We start from the raw sequence: 26081 nt of genomic DNA, 5'->3' as shown, positions 1-26081 counted from the left end.
AAATGACGATACAGGCTAGCTATAGAATCAGATATTAAATATTTTGTACCTTAAAGAATTTTCCCGGTTCCAAACTATTGCAAAATCGTAAAATTGTGCAAATCATAACCTATATTTTAAAAATTCTAATTTGTTGGACACTTCCGTTCGATCTTGCCCTAGATTTTTAAAATTTCAATTTGTTTTTCACTACCCCACATTCTTCGTTAACAGAGATTTGCGCAAATTTTCGGATATCAGTCATCATAATCATAATAATATCATTATGACTGAAATTCCGTGAATTTATGACATAATACTTGTTGCTCAATATATTGAGCAACAAGTATTATGTCATAAATTCACGAATACTATATATAGTATTCGTCGTGATTAAACCACTGCAAACCCGTCTATTTCGCGACTCAATAAGAAACTCTTATCATATGTAAGCACACTAATATTGCTAATTCTGTATCACGAAATGTGCTCACTACCAGACAAACCGACAAGAAAGATACTACCAAGAGAAGGATCAAATCCTCAATAGAGCCCGAACATTTGAACCAGCAACAACGGTATGCCTGTGATCAGAGGTGCACCCATTGTGCTACATTGTGCTACATTGTGCTAGCTACATCGTGCTACATTGTGCTATCTGCAGATTGCCAGGAGACCACTTACTAATTGTGATTTAGATACATTATTATATCCACCACTCATTATGGATACGATAATAATTCCAACGTTAAGGCTAAATTGTTTAGGTAATGATAGGAGAATACCAAAGTTTACATCCTAATCCTGCGGTGCTTGCGTATCTAGTGCTTCATACTGATAGTGATGTCCGACGTCCGTTTAGTTAAGGATATGGGGTTGAGCGCATAATTAAAGTGTATTTTTTGCAGAAGCACTTGAAGATCTGGTTCAGTTTCAAGTCAGTTTAGAATTTTGAGTGAAGACAGGTTAAACTTTACTACCCACCAAATTTTACTACTATTAGTATTAATCAGATGATACGCGTCACAAGGATAAAACGTCTTCAAGTGCTAAAACTCAGCACTTGAAGACACCAGAAGACTTGAAGACACTATTAATATTACTAGATATCATCCTCACTCCGTAAGTAAAATTGTTCGATTTCTCAAACTTTGCGAGGTCACTGTTGAGTAAAATTTACAACTGTAGTTAAGAAATGACAACTCCAACATTTGATGATTTGGTGATCTAAACTAAAATTAGATAAATTGTGCGCTTAAATTGCTCGCGGAGAGTCTGTTCAATGCATGTTGCAGTAAACAAATACGCAGTTATGCAGTTATAACCATACGGCTCGTTTAAAATAGGCTAAGCAGAAAGACAGGCCAATAGAAGTTGAATCCTCTTTATGAATATGAAAGATTGAGAATTCTAGATTCAGCATCTGCATATAGATAGGAAGAACCTGAGCTAATTTGTACTGGTTTAGTCCGTTATAATGATATTCAAGAAACGATAAATATATGGTAGTATCCAAGATCGAGGAGGACAAAAGTAAGAATGTTCACTGCGGTTACAGGGTAATTTGTGGAGCAGGTTATACCGGAATGACAATTAATGCTAGCCGTAACTAATTGCATCCAGTATACCAATCATTATTCATATGATCTGTTTACCATCATGTCATAAGTAGTCTGCGGACTGGATACTGCCAAATAAACGTATAGATAAATTGAATGACAATAGTCGTCGTGTAATCATTCAATAGGTTTTAATCTACAATCTGCAATGTTGAATTCTTCTTTCCGTTTGTAAACGCAATCTCGATAGTAAAACAGTAAACACAGTTTACAGTAACTCACAGTTACAGTACTTATACTAATTACAGTAGTTCGGATCGCAGTAATTAATCTTTCAATTTTCAAGATCATGAGCCGAACGACGAATTTTTTATCAAGTCTGGCAAAGCACTTGACTAAAATTATCTCAGAAGCCTTGAGACAGATATGAACGAAAGTTTAATGAAGAGTCTGCGTTAAATTGAAATAAAATTATAAAAATGTGGCTAAACAATGGCCATACCTTCTAAAATACCTTCTACCATCTAAGCACAATTTATTTTTTTGAAGCCCTAAAGTGTTTTAACTACCTCTAAGTGTGTTCAATAAAGTTTGTTACAGGCCTACATATAACAGGAACCTGGAAATTCATCCCAGCAATGATAGAACTCCGGCGCGGATAGAACTCCGGCGCGGAGGAAGGACGGTTATGAGTCCCTTTTTGTGTCTGACGAGTGACGGCTGTCAGCAGTGTTATTTGTAGCTGTGTGCAATAAATGCAGATATTCTAGGATGTAGGTGATAGTAGGGAACGCTTTAAGCTCTAGACACAAAAATTTAACTAAAGATTTTGTGAAGTTAAACAGAGAAAATAGTAGAGGTTGTAACTTGGTGAAAATATGAATGAAATTTTACCAGAAAGGTTTTACACTAATGATTTGGTTTTTGGTAGAAAGCGTTTCGACAATTCTGGTTAACAGAGACAAAATGAAATGAAGCATACAACCGGGAAGAGAGAGTACACACCAGTTATTTGCCCGGTTTCATTTCGTCTGCTTTAACAAGGATTATAGAAAGCCGTAATGCTCCCAGCCAAAACTTACGTCACAACGTAAACCAAAACGATCAGAATTTCAAAATAATTTTTGTTCAAACTGGATCTGACATCGACTGGACACTGGTGATCAAAACTAAAATTGAAAATCATTCGTTTTCTCAAGGTTTTTTCTTCAGACAAGGTCAATAATTAAAAGGTTTCAGCCTTATCGGTCACGCTACAAATCATAAAGGACATTGTATCACTTTGTATGGTAGCTGTTCTTACTGCAAACATGCGTTAAACGTGTAAACATGTGTATTTCACTGAGGAGCACTCGATAACATCAACTTAACATCACATAGGTCACATAGGTAGGTCACCTACACAGCCTAACTCCCGAAGATATGATATGATCATAATCATAACTTAGTTTTAACAGCAAACTAGAGTTAATTTGAACTAAGTTTGCATTGAAGTTACAATTAAAGCTATTAGGTTCACTGCACTCAAGTCCCAATTTCTGATGTACTTTTTAACTATGTAATAGGTACTACTACTGCTTTTGAAATACTAAAGTATACGCTGAAACAAGGCTAAAATTAAAGTGCGTCAAGGATAAAGTAGGACCAGCACTGGTCCGCCTGTCCGCCTGTTCCAACTTCTAGTTCAGCAGTCTAGCTACCCCTTTGTGAGTATTAGGGCTTCTTTTTCTCGAAACATCAGGAATTCCATTCCATTATACTGTACGCTCTATAAGGTGGGACACGCACCAATTACCCCATAAGAAGACATCCCTGACAATAGTGACAAAGTGTGGAACTTTAACCACGTACACACTCTATTCAGAAGTTCACGTAAGAAGTTGCCAGAAGCCTACTAGAATAACCGACAGTACGCTTACAGTAACTTCTTGTAACATTGTAGCCTAGAACTTTAGAACTAGCCGACATACCAGTGCGCTTACAGTAACTTCTTGTAACATTGTAGCCTAGAACTTTAGAACTAGCCGACTTGCATAGGTTGTAGTATATTGTATGTACTCATTATCAGTATAATAATGTGATCTACTGGGAGGTATTGAGAATGTAAAGGCTGATCTTCTCGGCTGCCGCCAACTGTAAACTGGTTTATACACTGACGATTCAAGGATTTAATTCGGAATGATAATTTAGATTGAAACTTTAGTTAATCTTATCAATATAATTCCACTGTGAATATAAGTCAGTATTTAACAAAAGACTTAGCAACACACAATGTTAAATTATTACGGTACACCCACTCCATTACCTTTAAGTGGAAAGTCCAGTTTGTGAAAAGGGGTTCGGTAAACGGTACGGGGTTTTTGTTCTCGCAAATGATCCCTGAACTCGGGAACCATAATACCACATACGATCAGAGACAAAGTACACTTAAACTCTAAAAACAGAACCACTAACCTGGCTTACTCTGTTGTCCGGACTGATGTTCTGGAAACGTCATCTTGAAACAAACACAGCAACTATAATCAAACACGTTCACAAAATATTACAAGCACACAGGGGGCCTCCAATTGATTTACACCTTGTATCACCTGGTAAAGCACCTGCATGTATAACGATCATAATACTAACAGCAGCCACTCTCCGTGAGACAATGCCTTGTAAAATACACTTTGAAGCGTTTAGTCGAGAGAGCACTGCATTATATAGCTCTATGATAGGGCGGTGGAAAAGCGCGTCATCTCTGCTGTCTCAAGCCCTCTCAAACAGTATGCTCCTACCACCCTGAGTACAGCTGAATATGTACTGCTACATATTCTGCCTTGTACCTGTGCAGTGTTAATGTACCGGCTTGCTGTGCATGAATTTTTAATATAATTACTCTGACAGTCTGACCTGTTTCCAGTGTTAGTCTTACTTTTCTTATGATAATGACGCAGATTAGCTAAGTAGGCAGTAAGCACGAGACTCCTGCTGTTGTTGTAAACATGTTTAACCGATAATTGTTTTGAACTACAAATAACTGGTCTACAGACTAGGCAGCGAGGTAATAATCGGAGTAGGACTATTACTGTATGTGGATTGTGTAATAACGAGTAAAGTAATGGCTAATGACCACTGACTGCAGCTAAAACACCCTGTATACCTACTACTCCACCATAACAAGGATCTGCTGAAAAAAAGACAAGGATATAGGGTGGAACGATGAATAATTCAGTTACCTCGGGAATGCTTGGGGGCGGGGCCATATTATATAGATTCGACACGCACGGCATGGGTCGACAAGCGCTATCATTCGAAACGCAATGTAATCACCAATGTAATCAGCTATATTGCACTCAGACGAACTTCCGTGCGCTACCTGGACTGCATTCGGTACGAACAGAAGTTCGGGAAGAGAAGCATGAAATGAACAATGAAGATGATGGTGGAGGACCGAATACTCGAGTCTCGATACAATCATCTTATAATTATATCAAGGTCAACAACTGAGTTCCCAACATCGATATCGATGTAAAACAATACGTAGCACTTAGGTATACACAATCGTTAAGTCGATACATGACATTAATCATGTTTAATGTCATTAGGAATGATCAATGATTAATGTCATTGTTTACGATTCTAATCGAATTTGATAAAAGACAATTGACCGCGCGCTGCACATGTATACAATTAACTGCGCGCGAGGTACTTTCCATTCATGTAATCGTTAAAATGGACAAGATTTAAGAAACGTAGCTAAACAACTAGCTGTCTAAGAGACATGTGCTTTGACGCATACATTATGTGTCCCTTTTTCTTTATTTTAAGCCGGCAAAACAAACTTCGTTGGTAATGGTTATAGCAAAATATTATGACTGAGTACTTTATAAGTTGTAGCGCTAGTAATTAACATCAACCATGAAGTTACTTCGTTCGAATAATCATGTTAGCTATGCCTGCCTACCTGCCTAGGTCGATCCAGATGAAATCTGGAACGAGTTTCGTGTCAACGCTTCTCTCCATTTATCCCTATCACACATGAGTAAACGCAGCTGGTCAGGTTCCATTCCAGTGTCTTCAAGTAGGACGTCCGGGAAGGTCTTATGTGGTCGTCCTCGATAACGCTGGCCATAGGATGGTTGCCAGAAAAGGAGTTGTTGAGCAGGTTGGTCCTGTAGACGGTAGACATGTCCTGCAAAACGAAGTCTTCGTGTCTTTATAGTATCTGTCACCGATGGAATCTTTCCGTAAAGAACGGAGTTAGGTGTATGTGATTTCCATGAGATACCAAAGACCCTTCGTAGCATTCTAGTATAAACACCGTCTAGTGCTCTGATATCAGCCTTTTTAAGAGTCCAGGTTTCTGCACCATACAGCAGAACAGGTTCTACTGCAGTTCGAAAAATCTTAGTCTTGATCTTCCTGGACATATTAGATTTCCAAAAAGCATCTAGACTCTGTAAAGCTTTCCATGCGAGGCCTTTCCTGACATTGATGTCTCTGCTTGTTGAGGCTATAAAGGATCCAAGGTACTTAAAGTCATGAACTTCTTCTAAAGGGTTGCCGTTAATAAAGACTCTATCGTCTGAGTTGACAGGTCGCGGGATATTATAGGACATGTATTTGGTCTTTCCGATGTTAATAAGGAGACCATAACGGGCTGCTATATCAGAAATGCTTTGGCAAAGGCGGCCATTTTCGCTGAAGCTGTCAGTAATTGTTGCTAGGTCATCGGCGAAGTCCAAATCAGCAATGTAGTTACTTCCAACTTTAAACCCATCACGTGGCCCTATTGCTAGTCTTAGTATGAAATCCAGGACGATGATAAAAATGAGAGGTGCAAGAACATCGCCCTGGAGAATTCCGAGGTTGGTAAGGAATTCTAAGGTTATACCTTCAGGGGTCATGATTTTAGCCTTGGTGTTGATGTAGAGTGACATAATGGCTTTTATGATTTTTTTAGGAAAGCCGTAGGAAGCCAGGATGTCGGGAAGATGCGATCTGAAGATGCAGTCAAAGGCCTTTGAGAAGTCAATAAAGGAGATGACACAAGGAAGCTGGAAGTTCACAACCTCTTCGATGATACGTCTAAGAGCCAGAATCTGTTCACGAGTCCCTCTTCCAGGCCGGAAACCATTCTGGTTGTATCGGAGGCGAGGTTCTATGTGGCTCCTGATTCGGTTTAGAAGCAGCCTGTTGTAGATTTTCGTGGCAACAGGGAGGATGGAGATGCCTCTGCTATTTTCAGGACAGAACTTTTTAGCTCCTTTGGGTATAGGAAGAATGGCAGTGACAAGGAGCTCTTCCGGGGCTTTACCAGTAGCTAGCATGTTGTTGAACAGAGATAGTAAAGTAGTGTCCAAGTCAACACACTTGTACAGCAGAGAAGGAATTCCGTCATGACCGTACGTGTCCTTTGTCTGCTTGAGAGCTGTAGATAGTTCATCTGCTGAGAACGGTGACGTTTCAATTGGGAGTTCTGGCTTTTGGACTTCAAAGCTACCCATTCTGATGTTGTCAGCAGGATTGTAAAGCAGTTTGCTGTAGTGGTCAGTCCACGCCTTTGCTCGATCTGCCTTGTTTCTATATCCAGGTAATGGAGACATAGATTTAGGCTTACGATTGGTAAGGTCATTTATAAGCTTCCACGCAATACCAGAGCTGTTTGATTTCGTCTGCCATGCTGCATACCCTGGGTGGTTTGCGGGTTGCGGAATAAACAGCTGATCTACTTGATCAATTGTCTTATTAACAAACGCTTCTTGTATGCTGGTTTCGACCTTCCTGACTTCAAGGGTGGCATCACGGAGGGCTTTAGTAGCAGCTCGTGTCTTTCTTTTGTGACTATCTTTCAACGCAGCATCTCGTGCCTTGACAGCAGCTCGGTACTCAGGATTAGATGAAATCTGAGCAGTTAGACTAGTCTTCTTCCTTTTGGGAAGTACTTTCTCTGCTGTGTCATTAATAGCACTTATCATGTTGGTGTATGCATGCTGGTTGTGTTGGACGAGGTCATCAGTCTCGTTCTCTTCATCCATTAAGGCAGTGAACCTGTTCTGGAGCTGGAGTTGGAAGGCTGTTGAAGTTGCAGTGTTACTTTTTAACTCCTCCCAGTCATACTTGATTACCTTAGGTCGGACGATGTTGGTCCTTATTGACAGTTTGATAGTCGCTGTGACAATCCGATGGTCAGATTGAACCGATGGATTAATGTATGACTCACAGTTTTTAAGTGAATTCTGCCATTTTGAGCGAATGAGGATGTGGTCATTCTGATGCAGTTGACCATTTGGTGCTGTCCAAGTCACCTTTTTAGAATGCTTTTTGTTAAACTTTAGCGCACCAATGGTGAAAGCGTTTTCTTGGGCAAAATCAAGAAGATGCTGTCCGTTTCGGTTTGTACATTCATAAAATGCGTTGGTGTTGCAGGTGTCTTTTCCGAGGTGAGCATTCAGGTCGCCAGCTATAGCTACTACGTCATGAGGTGGAAAAGATCGGACACAAGAAGTTAACTCTGCATAGAACTGTTCAACTTCAAGGTCTGTAGATACATTAGTAGGTGAATGACAAGTAACTAAGTGTGTGCAAACTTCACCGGTAAAAGAAACAGACATTATCCTGTCTGAGAAGACGTTATGGTCGATGTAGCATTGTTGGGCCCAAGGGGAAAGGAGGAAGCCAAGTCCGAGGAGCGTTCTACTTTTAGGGGGAGGAGATGCTAGGAGGAACTTGTAGCCATCACGCATTATATAAGGAGTCTTCTTAATACGATGCTCTTGAAGTGCAATCACAGGTATGTCAAAGGCTTTGGCTTTGCACACAAGTTCCCATTGCTTCCATTCTTCAGTGAGAGATCTTACATTGTAAGTAGAAAGGTAAAAGGATTCTGAGATTTTTTTGTTAATTTTTGGTTTTTTGATGGTCCTTCTTTTAACCCAGATACCATCAGCTGCTTCTCTCCCCGAAGGGTTTAAAGGTGCAGCGTCATCATGAGCTGGACTATCAGAAGGAGAGGTAGGGGCTGGAACCCTAGTGCTGTAGTTGTTTAGTTCGTTGTAATGTTGATAAACGGGTGCGTGGCAAAAAACTTTGCGAGTACCAGAGTAAAGCTAGGGGTTGGTAGCCCACTAGCAACAAGTCCAAGATCTCAGGCAACCAAAAAATGACTGATAAGAGAACTGAGGGTCTGCAGCCACACACAGACAGTGAGGGAGAGTAAAATAGGGGGGTTTTGTGCCTCAGTACACAGAACCCAAAGTCATCAAGCTGTGAGGAGGTTCTTACAGCAGAAGTAGGCTAGAAACTGTGACATCAACATGTTTCTAGTTAAAAGGGAGAGTGTTCTGAATAACTCTGATGGCCAGACTGCCATCTTGATGTCCGCTGGAAGTAGTGCGCTTGTCGCATCTGCCACTCAGCATACCTGCAGCAGGCAGGATCCTCTGAAGCTCTTGCTACACGGCGTTAACTGTATCCGTGCATTACCATTCCCGGGTGTCAGTAGCGCGAGTCTACTGCTCGGACCCACTCCAGAGTGGCTATACCAATACCATAACAATTGACAGTCAAGTTTTTATAATTCTTATTTAACGATAATTGATGTAATAGCTAGCTGCTAGCTGTTAGGGTCCGGTCGAAGGCGGAAAAGGTGCAGGAGACCATCTACTCCATATGATGGCATCTGATACAATACAATACAATAGGGTCCGGTTTACGTTTAAGTGTAATTCTGTGTTTTGTTTTAGGTCTTGACCGGAGGTAATTGAACATTTTGAGATGTAATGTAATGTCGTACACAGTACACCCGAACTATATGATATATCCCTGATAAACTATATGAGATACTTTAATCTCACGATAACAAAATATTGTACTTACAGTGGACAGATTCTCGCTATCATTGTTTTATCTTTCCATTATCAAGAAACTATTCCGTAGTTTAACTCGACTGTTCAGAGAACGTTCTTATCATTTATCACATTTGTAAATTTCAGAGATAAGGTGAGATAAAAGACTAAAACGGTACAATATTATATACTTGCGTCGATATTCATAATACCGTTAATCCGTTATCTCAACTGACGCTGATTCGCTGACACGATATCATATGTGATTACCTTATTCGATGCTGATTGGAGCACGGTAAAACGGCAAACGGTCCCCACTTCATTTGCTCTTACTCGGTGATTGGTTGACCACAAATCAGTGTCATTATCGGCTCGAAACTCATTGGCTCTTGGGATGATCATGTGACAGAGCAGCGAACCCGTCAGATCGTCTTGGTGAATCGGGTGAACCAATAAAAAAGAGACTAGGCTCTGAACAATCAAAAATCTACCCCTGTTAATCTTATGTCAAAATAAGTCTTGTATTATTTTACTCTCTCTAAATTCTAAGATAACGGAACATTGTTATGAATTCACAAAAATAGGCAGGTTTAAGTCATACCTCTGCGTTTAGTGTTAGAATCAGTGCGAAAACTTAGTGTTGCCAGGATTACTCCCATTTTCTTTCGACAACAAAAAATAAAATAAAACAAACAATGTAAGTTAAACCACTAGAATTATAGTGCTAGGTTCACTAGGTTACTACACGGACTCAATTAAATAATGCTTACATTTAAATTCACCGTTGAGTCTGGATTGTTGTCTTCTCATTCGAGTTCCAGCAGTAGCGACCGAGTTATGAGAAAGCGCCATAAGAAGCCGAGCTGGATCTTAAGACTGGAGCTAGTTCAACACAAAGAGAAACCATGAACACTCTAGGGAAGAAAGCTGTACACAATTAATATGGCGTTCGGGTGAAATGATTTCTATCGTGATGTTCAGAGAATTATACTCTATAGGGGATTGGAATACACAGCAAAGAACAATTGTACTCGAGTTTTTAATCAAAATTGGCACATATACGCCCTCACTAAATATAGCAAATAGTTTCAAACATTTTGCAATCTGCATACTCCTTATTACGATGCAATTACTGAGAGACACGCAGGTATTCCTGTGCAAATGTCAAATTGTAAATGGGCAAGTTCATTTCAAAAGTCGTACCATTGGCAGACTGCTGTAAGTTATACAGCATATTAAAGAACTGATTAGGCCGTGCAACGCAGTTTACTGTCTATATGTATCGGCTCAATGATAACAAAATTAAACGATGTAGCATTTAGTAGCAACAAGGCAGATTAACAAGCTCAATAACGACATTTAGTAATTTCATCGAACTACAAAGTTCGACGAAACCCCTGTCAGTGTCAACTAAATCAATCAACGGGTAGTATTTAATAATTGCTGCATAGGTATTGTTCACATATACTACTTAAGTTAGCCTAGGGTAGAGATCAGAGACGGTTTCGGAAATGATTGTTACGCTATTAAGTGCTATATGTCTACTCAATGGTTATTTGTTAAAATAATTACAGAGTGGGGGCCGGGTGGGGGGGGGGGGGGGTTTGATATGAACAAAGTCTGGCTTATGTAATATGTTAACGGTACCTTATAGTAGGAAGATTTATTGCAGGACATAGTAAAAGCTAGTTTGTGTGACAGTTAGACAATAGACAGCAATACTAATAGCACTATAATTGTCTACTTTTTTTCGACAACAAATAGCAACCTAAAAAATGCGATGTGCGTGACCAAAACTTCTAGTTTCGAAATAAATAAAAAATACAGCTCATATCTGACTACAAAGCGCTCAGCGTAACTGGCACCGTGAGTATCATGTACACAAATTTGTGGCTTAGAATGAAAGGAATGAGAAATTATTTCCAATAAGCCAACCATAGGATACAGATTCTAACAACCCGGTACAGTATCTGTCAACAAGTTTCAACTTCGATCTTGCAACAAGCAAAATTCAAGTAATCAACCAAGATCACAGGTAACTTAAACAAGCCTGTCTAGATCAGCGGTGAACTGTAATATAAGGGGTAATGTGAACGCAATGTTCGAGTTTTTAAACAAAGTATGAGTGCCAAGCCTGGGAGTCAACCTTCATAAACTTTAGGGATGCAGTAAGGATGCTTACTGTGCATCACCTGCTACCTTCTAGTGGCTTTATTTAAGCTTTGGACGTACTCTCACCAATTTCAATACTCCCGCGTATCATGCAATGTTTAATCTGGTATAGTAATCTGTAGTCTGGTACAGTAATCTGTAGTTGATATATATTATGAAGTCTGTTATATTTTCATAAAAGAAGAGATCAAAGTTAGAATATTTTGTTGAATGGGCATCGTCGATCTCCGATGTTCAATCTCCAACGTTCATATTTTAATCATATGAAAAGATGAAACGGCTTATCTTGTATAATTAACTCCAGCTATCGAATATCCGTAGCAGTGTTGAAAGTAATATGTTAATTCTTTAAAGCGGCCATAATTTAATACGGAGTATTTTTGACTGCTGGAACATCACACTTGCCGCATAACACAACTACTCGCACGAGAGGAAATATTCACAAGTTTTAAAACCTTGGCTTAACCTGGTCTATCAAACGCAATGTAACTAGCCCCAACAGGGCATCAGATGTCCGAAGGCTTTCTTCTCCCAGGGAACACCAATATGTTGTTTACTTATGAGCTGTAATCTATAAAACGAACATACTCTTCCAAATATCAATTAGAGTTACACGATCATGAAAAATACCCTCAAACAAACAGACGTACAAACAAACAAACAAACAGACAGTGAGGCAGGTATACAGTGCACTGACCTGTGAAGGAAGGGCTGGAAGCGGTTATCTGGACAATGGTCAGTGCTGCAGCAGCCATGATCTTGGCCGGGTAACTTGTCCCTTGCGGCTAGGTTACCCCCTTACCCGTCGATCGTTGCTAGGTTACCCGTCGCTCGTTTCCAGCCTACGGGTTGCTGCTGCTAGGTGTCGTACAGATATTGTCACGTGTCACTTTGTATCATATCTCTATCCCCACATCACTGAACTGTGACACAAATAATTATCGTTAGTTTTAAATTACGGGGACACAGTGCAAATAAACCTATATAATATTATAATAGTGAAATTGTGCATAAAAGTTAAAACCTAGATCGACTTTGGAGCGGGGGAGCCCGCGGCTCTGTCCACACAGAACGGAGTTGATTATAATTATGCATTACTTATGATTATGCGTTAATTATAACAGAGCAGTCACATACACAATAGTTGTAATACACTAGCTCCCTATCCACATTATTAACCCATGGCAGCTAGATCAACTCTGGATAAATACAAATTTGAGATAATGGAACCTAAAAGTGGCATAAGTTGAATTATAAGTATAACAGTAAAGCGGCGCGTCATGAAGAAGAATAACAGTAATATTCGCCTCTTTATAACGACATGATTCGTTTAACAACTATTTAATTTTGCAGCCTATGTTCATGTCTTAATTCTTATTCATTTCCGTGCCACGAATTTAGATAATCTTTGCTGGACGCCGTTTAGTTACGGAACGAATGACAAAACTCGAGGAAGTATCGATAATTAATTAACACACCAACATAAACTAACCGCATAACATAATATGAAGAATTTGTTGCACTTCTAGACGGAAAGCGCTATTAAAGTTAAACCTAGTGGTCAGTGGTGTAAAGATCAAAGTTGAAACTAAATGGTAAACCCGTTTATTAACGTTATCTCATCTGGCTGTAATGAAGCAACCGATTAGTTCATTAGTTGCCAAGTACTGTTAAACGGCAAATGACATCACTGACACTCAACTTGGTTTGATAAAACAAAAGTGATCCAGGACAGGCTGTTCTTTAATCGACCCAAAAGTCCAATTATCAAATTATAGAATACATAAAAATCGGCTGTTCTAAAATTATTAGTAGTGCTACCTTTAAAATTAAAATGTCCTTTGAGGGGACAAATATTTTATAACCGTTTTTAAAGACACGACCTGACGACCGAATAAAATATCCAAAAAAGAGAACTGTGCGGGATATACCCTGTCCAGTGCAGTTCACGAAACTTTCCTATGACACATTTGATAAAGCAAAACTGACACTCAATCGACACATCTAAAGTCTGAACGCCGACAAAATAAGACTTGTAATGATCAGCTAAACACTTTGCAGAAGGTGTTCAAAATATTGAAAAAAAAACGGAGAAACTGTCGAATACTCAAATATAGGGCAGCTTCTTAGGAACTGTTCTCGCGAAGTGATGTGCGTGTTATTTTGGAGGTGCAATTAGCCCTGCAGGGAAGTGTTTGAAAAAACGAGGTTCTAAAAATTAAACTTTTTTCTCTCAGCACTTATTCTTAAAACGGGCAAAAAAAAGCCCATCCTTAAACTAGTCAGAACTATACTCTGAACGTCGGAAAGCACTGTACTATACTACTACTAGTACTAGCTCTAGAATTACTGTACAACAAACGGCTCCTTCTTACTTTTAACTGTTCTGCCGTTGATCTTTGACGAAAGATTAACTTGGCTTTTATCCCAGGGTGATGTTGCCGCGTGATATCATGGATATAAAGTTGTCCAGGCTAGCTCCGGAGTTACTGACGGAACCGGTGGGGACGGGATACTATCATTACTCGTCTCGCTTCAAGAACGTATCCATTAAAAGATTAAAGATTAACTACGCCCAGATAATGGGATTAGGAGATCAGACCTATAATTATAAAGAAATTCCTCCGGCAGTGTGACGTTAATTCTTTTTCGCGTGAAATCCGCAATTTCGGAGAATATCACATATATAACCTTGATCTAGCCGGAATTTTGTCCGGCAAGATCAAGGTTATGTATGTGATGGTCTCCTCACCAAAGTAGGAATTTGTCGGCATAGAGGTAAACTAAATACAGCCAAAAGAAGCCTGACGTGCAGCACTGATTGTAAATTTGTTATCACTGTGGGCATTTTCAACGTACAACCAAAGCTATCACATCAGCATTTTCAACATACGAAATTCCCGGGATGAATGTTATAACTGTCGAAGATTCGTAGGCACAACTTTCGTCAGACTCAAACAAGTGCCATGCATATTCTACCATGACATTAAAGTTATTCGACTGTTTTGAAGCGAAAATGGGCCTGCCTGCAGTTTAGGTCAACATGTTATCAATCAACATGCCTAGCTGGTGCATGGTACCTGTTGAAACTGCAGCCTTACTGTCAAAAGTATTACGTGACAAATTAGGGCGCTAGTTGCTTGTTATTGCTTATATGGATATGTTCGAGAAGGATATCTATTATTTATACGGACATTCCATTTGCTTTGGCAGCAGGAAACGACATTTTGTCGAAATAAAAATATATTTAAAATTCCAAGCTTGAAAATATCAAAAAACATAAATTTCTCACAAAGGTGTATACTGTATCCGTAGTTCAACTTGAGGCAACTCACAATTAATTATCTAAGTTAAACTAAACTCCGGAGGCCGCAACAACCAAAGCAAATTATAGTTGGTTAAAACAATGTCGCCGCCGTTAACATAACAAATGTTTAAAACACTTTTGAACTGCCCTACCAGACATTGACCGGTAACCGATATTCCATATGTCTATCAAATTCAGGTCTGAAATGAGACTGGCCAATATACAAATTAATTGTGGGGTGATTTTCGAAGGCGAGACCACTTAATGTTATGAAGAGTGACAGCTGCTCGCACGTTTGATTTTTCGTAGTTGCTTTGCTATAACGCTGATTGGTTAGCTATATTCCCGTGTTTGCTTAAAGGTATCACAAAAACTGCCAATACAGTCCCGGGACTATTGCAAAACGGTACCTATTAAAGCTCTTACGTAGTAATTCAAATTAGTTAGACTTTAGAATACAAAATTGTCCGAATTAAATAACTTTATTATAAAAACTTAAATTACAGCCATGGATTATTCAAAAGAATAAAAGCATAAACTAGAACTAAATTGAATTAGGGAAGTCAACCAGATTGATGTTTATTAAGTCTGTCTTCTGTTAACTTTATCGCCTCGAACTATGAACTAATGAACTGATGAAAATTCAGGATTTGGATGGAACACCAGCTGATATCCACTATCCAGCGTTTACCCAAATTTCTCATGGCAATTAGTCAGCTTATAGCAGCCGGCTACAAACAACAGACCTGCCTTGAAAAGAATTAGGGGTTTCCTTTTGCGTTCGATTTTCCAAGAAATTGTGCCACACGAAGTATCAGGACACTTACTGTTGTCTAAAATTATTTCGCAGACTAATAGTGGAAAAGAGGTGGATTCGCAGGAGTTAAACTCGCCAACTCGTGTTGAGTAAAAGATTTTGGCATTGAAACCGGTTTTAATATCAAGCCATATGAAAGATAGTCGATAAAACGCCGTTAGATAATTCGAAAATTAAGATATTTGCCAAGTGTTTTAATTAATATGCTGATATGATATTAAATAGTTAATCTTCTAAAATTTCTGTTCTTACGGGGGGGATGCAACGTCAATTAATGTCAATTAATGTCAATTAATGTCAATTAATGTCAATTAATGTCAATTAATGTCAATGTCAGTTTTGCAAAATTTTGGAATACTGACATTAATTGACACGATATTTTTCGACCAGAGATTATGTAGTTCTACCATATTTTTAGCACTTTAGAACGTTTATATCATCAATTTATTCACTACTATCACATATGGAAATGTGAGATGTGAAAAAAATTCAGATCATTAAACAATAAAACTAAAATAATACGGTTTTCCGAAATTTAATTTTCTTAAATGGGCGTGGCCATCCAAGGGCGTGGTTCTCAACATTATCAGAACTTAAAACCCACATTAAACGAAATGCATTCATGACATTTATATTTGAATAACGAATCTTAAACAGCTAACATTACTCCTTCATACTAAAAAAGCCGATTCTAGATATTTTACTTGTATAAGAAACCAATAAAATATGGGCGTGGCCGGTGGGGACCGAAGATGGAAGAGTTGGAAGCTGAAATTTTTGTTGGTGGTCTTTGAACCTAAGGATCAACAGATAAGAACATCTTACTATATATAAAGCGAGACGATATATATATATATATATATATATATTCAGTAGGAAGCACAGTTAACAATTTTAAGACCAGATGGCAGAACCACAAATCACATATTAGGAAAGCGGTTAGGAGTTGTGAAGGGGGGGGGGGGGCCAATGACTACCAATGGAGACTTTTGGGGACTAATGGGGACTAAAAATCATGGGGACTAGAGGTCAACTCGTTGACGTAATTCACCATTTGTCCCCATAAGTCCCCAGAATTTTTGACAGTTATTTATGGTTTTCAAGTTAGTTTAATAACGATACGATCGAGATGTTTTGTCCAAGATAAGAGTAGGATAAATCTAAATGGGGACTAATGGAGACTTTTGGGGACTAATGGGGACTAAAAATCATCTAAATGGGGACTAATGGAGACTTTTGGGGACTAATGGGGACTAAAAATCATGGGGACTCGGGGTAAAATCGTTGACGTAATTCCCCAAGTCCCCAAAAGTAGTCATTGGCCCCCCCCCCCCCCCCCCCCCCCCCCCCCCCCCCCGTTGTGAAATTTCTTGTCATTTTAACGATAACCAGTTTCATAATCTTACCAAAGAGCCCTTAAAAACGTTTGACAATGAGTTATCCGATCAGATAGAGGTTATTATTTTTGAAAAGCTAGATTTTATAAAATGTTTAACCTTAGAAGATAGAAGTAGGGTTGCTAAAGAAAGAGAATCATTTTGGCAAAACCAGCTTATGACCCTCAGTGATTTTGGAGGACTTAATAAACGTAGTGCTCTTAATGAAATAAAAAATTGACCTTTATATGATATGCTTTAATATTTAATCTTTCCACAGACACTTGCATTTTGTTGTTTACTTTCACCTCTGCATCTTTTGTTTATATCTTATGATTGAATGAGACTTACTCACAAATTTCCCATCTCAGTATTGATCTATTTTTGTCATGTTTTTAATTTACTTCATAGAACAGTTATTTTAATAAACTTGCTTTCAGAATGAGACATGTAAAGATTACACAATCGATAGCTTAATGTGAATTTCGTGTTTTACTGTTTCACTGAATGTCTCAAATATATATATATAAAAGATAAAGATAAAAGATATACAACTGAAACTTTTTTGACTGGGTCAAATGCTTTAATGGCCTTCAAATCAGCATGAAAAAATAAAAAATTGGCCAAGAAATAGGAGTTTTAGAGCCCAAAATTTGGACCCCCAAGTGGTGTCAAAAACGCGAATTAAATAGGTAATAATTATTTTAGTCTCTTGAGTCTTGACACCACTTTATAGGGTTAGACGGGTTCCTGCTAGTACTCATAATTATTCAAGGACATTTTGTTTTTTTGAACCGGTCTAACTTACATAGACGTGAATATCTTGAATATTTATCGAATAATGATAATCTCAAATTTCAAGACAACTTAACCCATTAGGGACGATAGGGTCGTTTACGACCCATCTTTTCTAGAGGCTGTAGATGACAAACCAAAATACTTGATTACACAAATTTTATGCACGAATGTTCAAAATCTATTGGGCTACATTATTCACTTCGAAATATGGGCCTAATGAGTGACTAACAATTAGATAATTAGGTTAATTAGTCGTGATAATTGGAAATTATTCCAATTAACTTCTGGCCTCTATTGGGTCATTTAAACTTCATGAAGGCCATAGGTGCTATGCGAAAAATGTTGCGGGCAACGATTTCCTAAAGGTCAGTGAAAAGCCCGTGAAAATCAGAGATTCACAAGCTGAGCTAGATGCTGTGTCCTAACTGCGGTCGCATCCGACCCACTCGTCCGGGTCGTAAACGACCCATTTACAATTATATCAGGTACAGCTCCTGTAAGTATATTAGAGGTTCAATTTTTCGAAAAAACAGTGAAAATCAACGTTTCCAATCAAGTGGTATCAAAAATATTGAAAATTATTTTATTGGGTCATTAACGACCCACTCGCCTAAACCAGTTTTTACTTTAATCTAACGCCATACGATGAAGTAAGTAGTTTAAAAGCTATATTTTTCAAAGAAATAGTGACAATCGACATTACCAATCAAGTGGTATCAAAAATATCGAAAATTATTTTATTGGGTCATTAACGACCCACTCGCCTAAACCAGTTTTTACTATAATTTATGCTCTAACGATGATGTAACAGGAACAAAAGGATTTCGCGGCATGTACGAAATCGCGAAATTTCCCATTCTCCGCGACAAATTTTATGTATAGTTTAATGTATAGCATGTTAAATTTCGCGGTACCGCGATTTTTGGCCAAAATAATCGCGAAATCCTTTTGTCCCTGCGATGTAACGGTCGAAATATCCTATTATAAACGTTATGTACGATTATAATTGTATGTACATTCCAACAAAACATTTTCTTATCGGGTCATTAACGACCCATTAGTATTCAAAGTATAAAAACCAATTTAGTATAGTTTCACTTCCATTGTATATCTGTAAAATATATATTCGAACACAATATCTCTTATCTCTGAATCTTTAACAGATTATCAGGGAGATACCGTTCTGTGTACATTAGTTCCTGAGCTTGTACTGTAGGTTCAAGTTAATGTTTCTCTCTTTGCATTATCATTTATACAAATCCTTAAGCTGGGGTTGGATCTCAGAAAAAGTACAGGGGGTTATGGCCCCCGCGAGAGCGCTCGGCAAATATTTACAACTACAAGCCTGATTAATCTAAAATATTTCTCGTTATTTTCAAAATCGTATCGGTATCATAAGTGAAGTACATGAGTCTAGAAACGTCTGTTTTCCGTTTAATGCGTTATTAGGGCGTAATAATGTGATATATTTTGATAGTTATCTTTAGATTATGTCTAAAAGACGCAGAGGACACAAGGATAAGGAAGGAACGGTTGTTAAGCCAGGAGATAGGGTATCAGTTCCCCGAGACTATTTCGATCGTGAAGAAACCAGTTACTCAGCCACGTTATCCTGTGATATTCTTGTGCTATGGGGAAGTATCATCACAATATCAAAATCAAATGGAAGAGCATACGTAAAATTCGATGTGGATGGCAAAGGGGTTGGCATTCCGGTAGCAGATCTTTCGAAAAGTTTGACCGGTACGATTGATGCAGTAACTGTTGAATCTACGAAGACTACAGTCAATGTTATAGGAGATGAGGAGCAGGCAGAAAGTACAGTCAAAGTGATAAGAGATGAGGAGCAGACAGAGAGTACAGTCCAGGTTATAGGAGATGAGGAGCAGACAGAGAATACAGTCCAGGTTATAGGAGATGAGGAGCAGACAGAGAGTACAGTCCAGGTTATAGGAGATGAGGAGCAGACAGAAAGTACAGTCAAGGTTATAGGAGATGAGGAGCAGACAGAGAGTACAGTCAAGGTTATAGGAGATGAGGAGCAGACAGAGAGTACAGTCAAGGTTATAGGAGAGGAGGAGCAGACAGAAAGTACAGTCCAGGTTATAGGAGATGAGGAGCAGACAGAGAGTACAGTCAAGGTTATAGGAGATGAGGAGCAGACAGAGAGTACAGTCAAGGTTATAGGAGATGAGGAGCAGACAGAGAGTACAGTCCAGGTTATAGGAGAGGAGGAGCAGACAGAGAGTACAGTCAAGGTTATAGGAGATGAGGAGCAGACAGAAAGTACAGTCAAGGTTATAGGAGATGAGGAGCAGACAGAGAGTACAGTCAAGCTGATAAGAGATGAGGAGCAGGCAGAAAGAACAGTCAAAGTGATAGGAGATGAGGAGCAGACAGAAAGTACAGTCAAGGTTATAGGAGATGAGGAGCAGACAGAGAGTACAGTCAAGGTTATAGGAGATGAGGAGCAGACAGAGAGTACAGTCAAGGTTATAGGAGATGAGGAGCAGACAGACAGTACAGTCAAGGTTATAGGAGATGAGGAGCAGACAGAGAGTACAGTCCAGGTTATAGGAGATGAGGAGCAGACAGAGAGTACAGTCCAGGTTATAGGAGATGAGGAGCAGACAGAGAGTACAGTCAAGGTTATAGGAGATGAGGAGCAGACAGAAAGTACAGTCAAGGTTATAGGAGATGAGGAGCAGACAGAGAGTACAGTCAAGGTTATAGGAGAGGAGGAGCAGACAGAGAGTACAGTCAAGGTTATAGGAGAGGAGGAGCAGACAGAGAGTACAGTCAAGGTTATAGGAGATGAGGAGCAGACAGAAAGTACAGTCCAGGTTATAGGAGATGAGGAGCAGACAGAGAGTACAGTCCAGGTTATAGGAGATGAGGAGCAGACAGACAGTACAGTCAAGGTTATAGGAGATGAGGAGCAGACAGAGAGTACAGTCCAGGTGATGTTGGAGGAGACGGTAATGACAGAAAGTACAGTTCACAACACTACTACCCCTTATCCACCAGGTAGGCCTTGAAAATGTATAACGGCTTTGTTTGCAGTAGCACTGTTAATAAATAACTTTGGCTTGTTCCCATATTATTGGTTTGACTCTTGCCTTATATATATATTTCGATCCTTGACCTTAATAGAACTAACCTTCAGGTATTATCCGGTTAGTGAACAGCATGTCGAGAAAGTCGCCTAGAGTTGCTGCAGGAAAGACAGCTACTTGCTCTATGTCTGATCCCCCCTCAGTGTCTACTGTTTCATTACCACCAATTAGTAGAGTCAGCGCCAGGAATAAGAAGAGAGCTAAACTTGAGCCAGCGTTTTCGCCAATACCTAGCAAGAGACCCAGGAAGACCAGAGGAGATAAAGTAAACGATGCCGTAAACTACCTTGAAGAAAACCATTGGAGCTCAGCACAGTTATTCATCTGCCCTCCTGCGATCGCAGAGCTGACAGACGAGGACTCAGGTGATGAAGAATCAAACGGCGGGGGTATCGATAATATGAACACTTGTCAGCTCGAGGCTGGATTTGAACTTGTGATTTTAACGCCCGAAGATGAAGAACTACGGCTGACCAACGTTGTGGAAGAAGAGATTGACACGATCATCGAGGAGGTGACAGAGCCGACAGAGCCGACAGAGCGAAGTCAACCGAAGAGAAAGGGGAAGGCTCCTAAAACTCCGGAAGCTGTTGCTCGAGCTGTTGCTGAGAGAAAGAAAAGGGCCGCAGAAAAAGCAGAACTGGAGCGACAGCAAAAAAGGAACAAGTGGAAAGAGTCCTATGAGTTCGAAAATTCAGAGCTGCTCTGCAAGATAGCAGAATTCGAATGTCCAACGACAAATCAGGATCCACTGTCCCTGGCAACACTCAGTCCCATCGAGCTGTTTGAGCTGTTCTTCGACGAAAACGTTGTCACATTCATTTGTCAACAAACTAATCGTTACGCTCTTCAGAAAGGTGCAGACAGGTGGAATGATGTGGGTATCGAGGAAATGCGGTGCTTCTTTGGGATACTGCTCCTCAGTGGGTACAACCAACTTCCAAGAATGAAAATGTACTGGGAGCAAACACAAGATGTTCACAACAACCTAGTGTCCGATGCTATGAGGCGGGATAGGTTTTTGGACCTGCTGCGGTATATTCACTTTTGTGACAATGCAGTCCTTGATGGTTCGACAACAGACAGATGTTGGAAGATCCGGCCTATTTACAATATGTTACTGTCAAGGTTCCAGAAGAACGCTGTCCTCACCAAATGTTTCAATGTAGACGAATCAATGGTGCAATACTTCGGAAAGTCTGGCAATGCCCTAAAGCAACGCATGCCAATGAAACCGATAAGAAGTGGGTACAAAGTGTGGTCTCTCAACCTAGACAACGGGTATATGTATAACTGCGAGATATACCAAGGAAAGGGGAGTCAGTCCGATTACCAGGTGGCATTTGGCCATGGACCTGGAGTTGTTCTCGGGCTAATGGATGATCTCCCCAAGGGAAACTACGAAGTGTACCTTGACAACTTTTTTACTTCAACGAAGTTGTTGTATCATCTCGGACAAGAAGGTATAGGATGCACTGGAACATTTAGTAGGAGAATGATTCAGTTCTGCCCTTTTCCAACCGATAACGAGATGGTGAAGGCTGGGAGAGGTATATTCAAGTCGTTTGTACACACGGACCTGAATATTCAACTCACCAAGTGGCAGGACAATAAACAAGTGATCATCGGCTCAAACTTTGACTGTGACACCCCTGCCGATACCTGTCAAAGATGGTCTGCCGAGAAGAAGGAGAGGATTTCTGTTCCCCGACCTAAATCCATCACATCCTATAACACACACATGGGGGGAACTGATAACATGGATCAGGCAATAAATGTTTACAGACCTGTCATACGGAACCGGAAATGGTATTGGCCACTCTTCTCGTACATTCTGCAAGTTTCCACGTATAATGCCTGGAAGCTGAGCAGGTATGCTGATTCTAGCGCCAGCAACACATTCCTCGACTTCATCAGAAGCATCGTCTGTCCCTACCTGACCTTGTACAAGACGACAAGGAAACGCGGAAAGACGAACAACTTGTACCCCTGTAAAGGAGTTGCAGCTCGGGTTCCTGGTGGGTCTCCATTAAACAATAAGTGTTGGTCCTTTACAAATTTGTTTAACATTTCCGATTAACAGTATATTGCTTGTTATGTTTAATTGACTATTATTTAATTCAAAGACCCCCAGAAAGTGTGCGTTACGACGGGATAGGTCACGTGATAAAAAGAACGATAGGGAAGAGAACGAGATGTGGTTTATGCAAGAGTAAGACCATCTACGAATGTTCGAAGTGTGCAGTGAAGTTGCATTCAAACTGTTTTGCAGCATTCCATGGTTGTGGATCAGTATGAGACTGGTTAAAATTATGGTCCGACTTCCGAGTGTGTTGTTATTGACCCAGTTTACATATTTTGTTAAATTTTAATAACAAGTTTTTATTCTAGTATTACTATTTGACATTTGCAAACGTTTCATAACATTTTTTCTTATCAATTTCTTGACTTTGTCCGAGTGGGTCGTTAATGACCCATATGTAATTGATTTTTTTAAATTTCTGGTTGTCTAAGTATGATAATCACTCGCTAAGAAGCGATTCGGTACTTTTGTTTCCTTTTTTAGACTGTATGCAAGCAGTTACAAGATAATTTATAAAGATTAGCAAGTGTGCCGAGTGGGTCATTAATGACCCAATTTCAGTAATTTTCAATATTTTGAATCGCACAGTATTAACTATATGTTCTTAATGTATTCTATATCATTTATTTGTTCCTTACGGCTTTGTTTCACGAGTAATATACGAAAAACAAAGTGGGTCGTTTGCGACCCGGACGAGTGGGTCGCATGCGACCATCGCTATATCTATGAAAGTAACGAAGATACAGATTAGCTTTTTTGGATATCTCATTTTTGCTGTAAAGTGACCTTGTGTGTGAAATGGCATTAAAATCGGCAAACTTTAAAACTCGTCGTCCCTAATGGGTTAATGTCAATTAATGTCAATTAATGTCAATTAATGTCAATTAATGTCAATTAATGTCAATTAATGTCAATTAATGTCAATTAATGTCAATTAATGTCAATTAATGTCAATGTCAGTTTGGGGTTTTTATGGAATACTGACATTAATTGACGTTGCATCCCCCCCCCCCGTTCTTACTGGATTCAATTAGCACGGATAAGAATTCATACGAACAAATGCGAACCGTGTATAATTTTTGCACGTGCATTACTTCTTCACTGCGTTCAAATGTTTGATTTTAACTTCTACAAAATACAGCATTTACAACATTCAAATAATACTATTGCCAGCTGATTCTAATCATTGATGATTGTTTGTATCAGTCAATATTACATCGGAAATCAATGCTAATCAAATACTGATTGACAAAATGCCATGTCTGGCAAACCAAAAGATTGCTTAATTTTTAACCTGGTATAATTTGAACCGGCAAAATATGGTCGATCAGGTATTTTTAAAAAGGCCCCAGAGTTTCAGTTGTCATTTAACTGTTGATTCTATGGGAACACCTCATACACCATTGAGGTTAACTGGCTCTGACCATATAAGTATTTAGTATATAGCAAATGATATTATAAAATAATATACTAAATTGAATACTATATTAAATATTACTGCAGTATCCTCTGAGACTAGATCTTAACAACTTAACAAGTAAAGGGCGGGAGGTTCTATGAAGGGGTTTAGCGTGACTTGGATTGGCTTTTGCTTTCAGTTCTTACAGTTTTACAGTTTACTAATAATAGTATGTTGGCCCTAATCTGTACGTTAACCTCAATCACAATACAAGCAAAACTACTGTCTTCCAAATCACATCTGGGGCAACAAGTAGATGCGGGCATGGCAAGACGACCTTTCCCAGAATTATACCTCAGTGTCAGACGGCACTGGATAGCTAGACTTATATTTGGTAGAGGACGAAGTTTATTAGCCTCTTAGTCTTAGGGAAATCAATATTATGTTTAAGCATATTCAGGCTATTTAGCATTATACAGTAACAATATAACCTTATGCCGTCCACGCTTGCATACTAAAACTACACTAATTTATTATTAACTAGTTAGTCTTTAGTATGATGATCTGTAAAGAGAAAAGAGTAAAGACCGCTTTGATACATTATACACAACTTTTAGCTTTACAGCACCTTGCTGTAGCGAAGATATCTTGGGAACTGAAATGGATTTTGAATAATATTTTGAATAATTTTTTAATTGCGATATAAATCTTACAGTCCATCATTGATCGAAATTGATGGACCTAACCCACTATTAACTGAAATCAGATTTACACAGCACATTGGTTTACATAGGAATGTTCATTACGTCTACAACACTGAAGCGGAGGAAACTACGGTATTGGATACCAAATCTATTGCTCAGATTTCTTACGAAACGAAACACAGTATATACTACCCCACTAGAGATATTATATGATATAACTAAATGAATTCTCGTGCAACATGTGTAAGTTTACTTGGTAACAATTGGAAGCACCTGACACAATCATCAATCAATAATGATCATATATATGGCACGTATAGATAGCCTTTTCCTATCCTTCCTATCTTCGACCGACTACTAATTGTTCCACTGATGATATCTGATGATATTAATAAGGGTAACATTTCCCAGTCTAAATAGAAAGAAGCAAGAGGTCTACAATCTACATAAACCGTACGACAAATCACTTTAGTAAATATTCATCTGAGATGTATATCTCCAAGATTGCCGGATTGCGGCATTTAGTTGAATTTACAATTTTGGTAGACGAAACGGAAATGTCGAACTGGGAGTGAATTTTGAAATTAGAGTACAAGCAGTATAAGTAAATCTTCAAATGAATCTGCAAGTCATGCAACTAAATAGAAATGCAGGTGGATCCACTTATGTTTCAGGTTTCTACCAGCGATTGTCTCAATTATTAAAGATTTACAGGTGGAAAAATCCAGAAAAAATAATCACGCCACGCCCAGGTTAATTGAGATGATAAGCAAAATTGATATAAAAGGCAGAAATAAAGCGAATGAAGTTTATAATAAGGGTAATTAGATATAAATATCTGTAAGTTTATCAGAAAATATGTTTAGAGGAATCAGCAATGACTGGAAGGATCAGAAGTAAGGATATTCGCAATTCTAATTTCTAGGTAAGATAAGAAACAAG

General features: G+C 39.0%; 1 protein-coding gene across 3 annotated transcripts in view; it reads right to left on the bottom strand.

The window, feature by feature from the left end:
- The window catches only part of LOC134820792 (potassium voltage-gated channel subfamily A member 1-like), a 44362-nt gene extending 31898 nt beyond the window's left edge, over positions 1 to 12464 (bottom strand). The window contains exon 1 of one of the 3 annotated variants that reach the window (XM_063831416.1): positions 12237 to 12464. In XM_063831416.1, the coding sequence (XP_063687486.1) occupies positions 12237 to 12294 (58 nt within the window). In that variant the 5' untranslated portion in view covers positions 12295 to 12464. Of the gene's footprint in view, positions 1 to 3992; positions 4152 to 10137; positions 10297 to 12236 lie in introns of those variants that run through there. The other 2 variants (XM_063831412.1, XM_063831418.1) reach the window with 2 other exon arrangements.
- Positions 12465 to 26081: the final 13617 nt, after the last annotated feature.

This window comes from Bolinopsis microptera, chromosome 9 (genome assembly GCF_026151205.1).
Source record: "Bolinopsis microptera isolate Bmic1 chromosome 9, MBARI_Bmic_1.0, whole genome shotgun sequence".
Classification (NCBI taxonomy): Eukaryota; Metazoa; Ctenophora; class Tentaculata; order Lobata; family Bolinopsidae; genus Bolinopsis; species Bolinopsis microptera.
The sequence above is the reverse complement of the archived record's forward strand: the minus strand, read 5'-3'. Positions and strand labels throughout refer to the sequence as shown.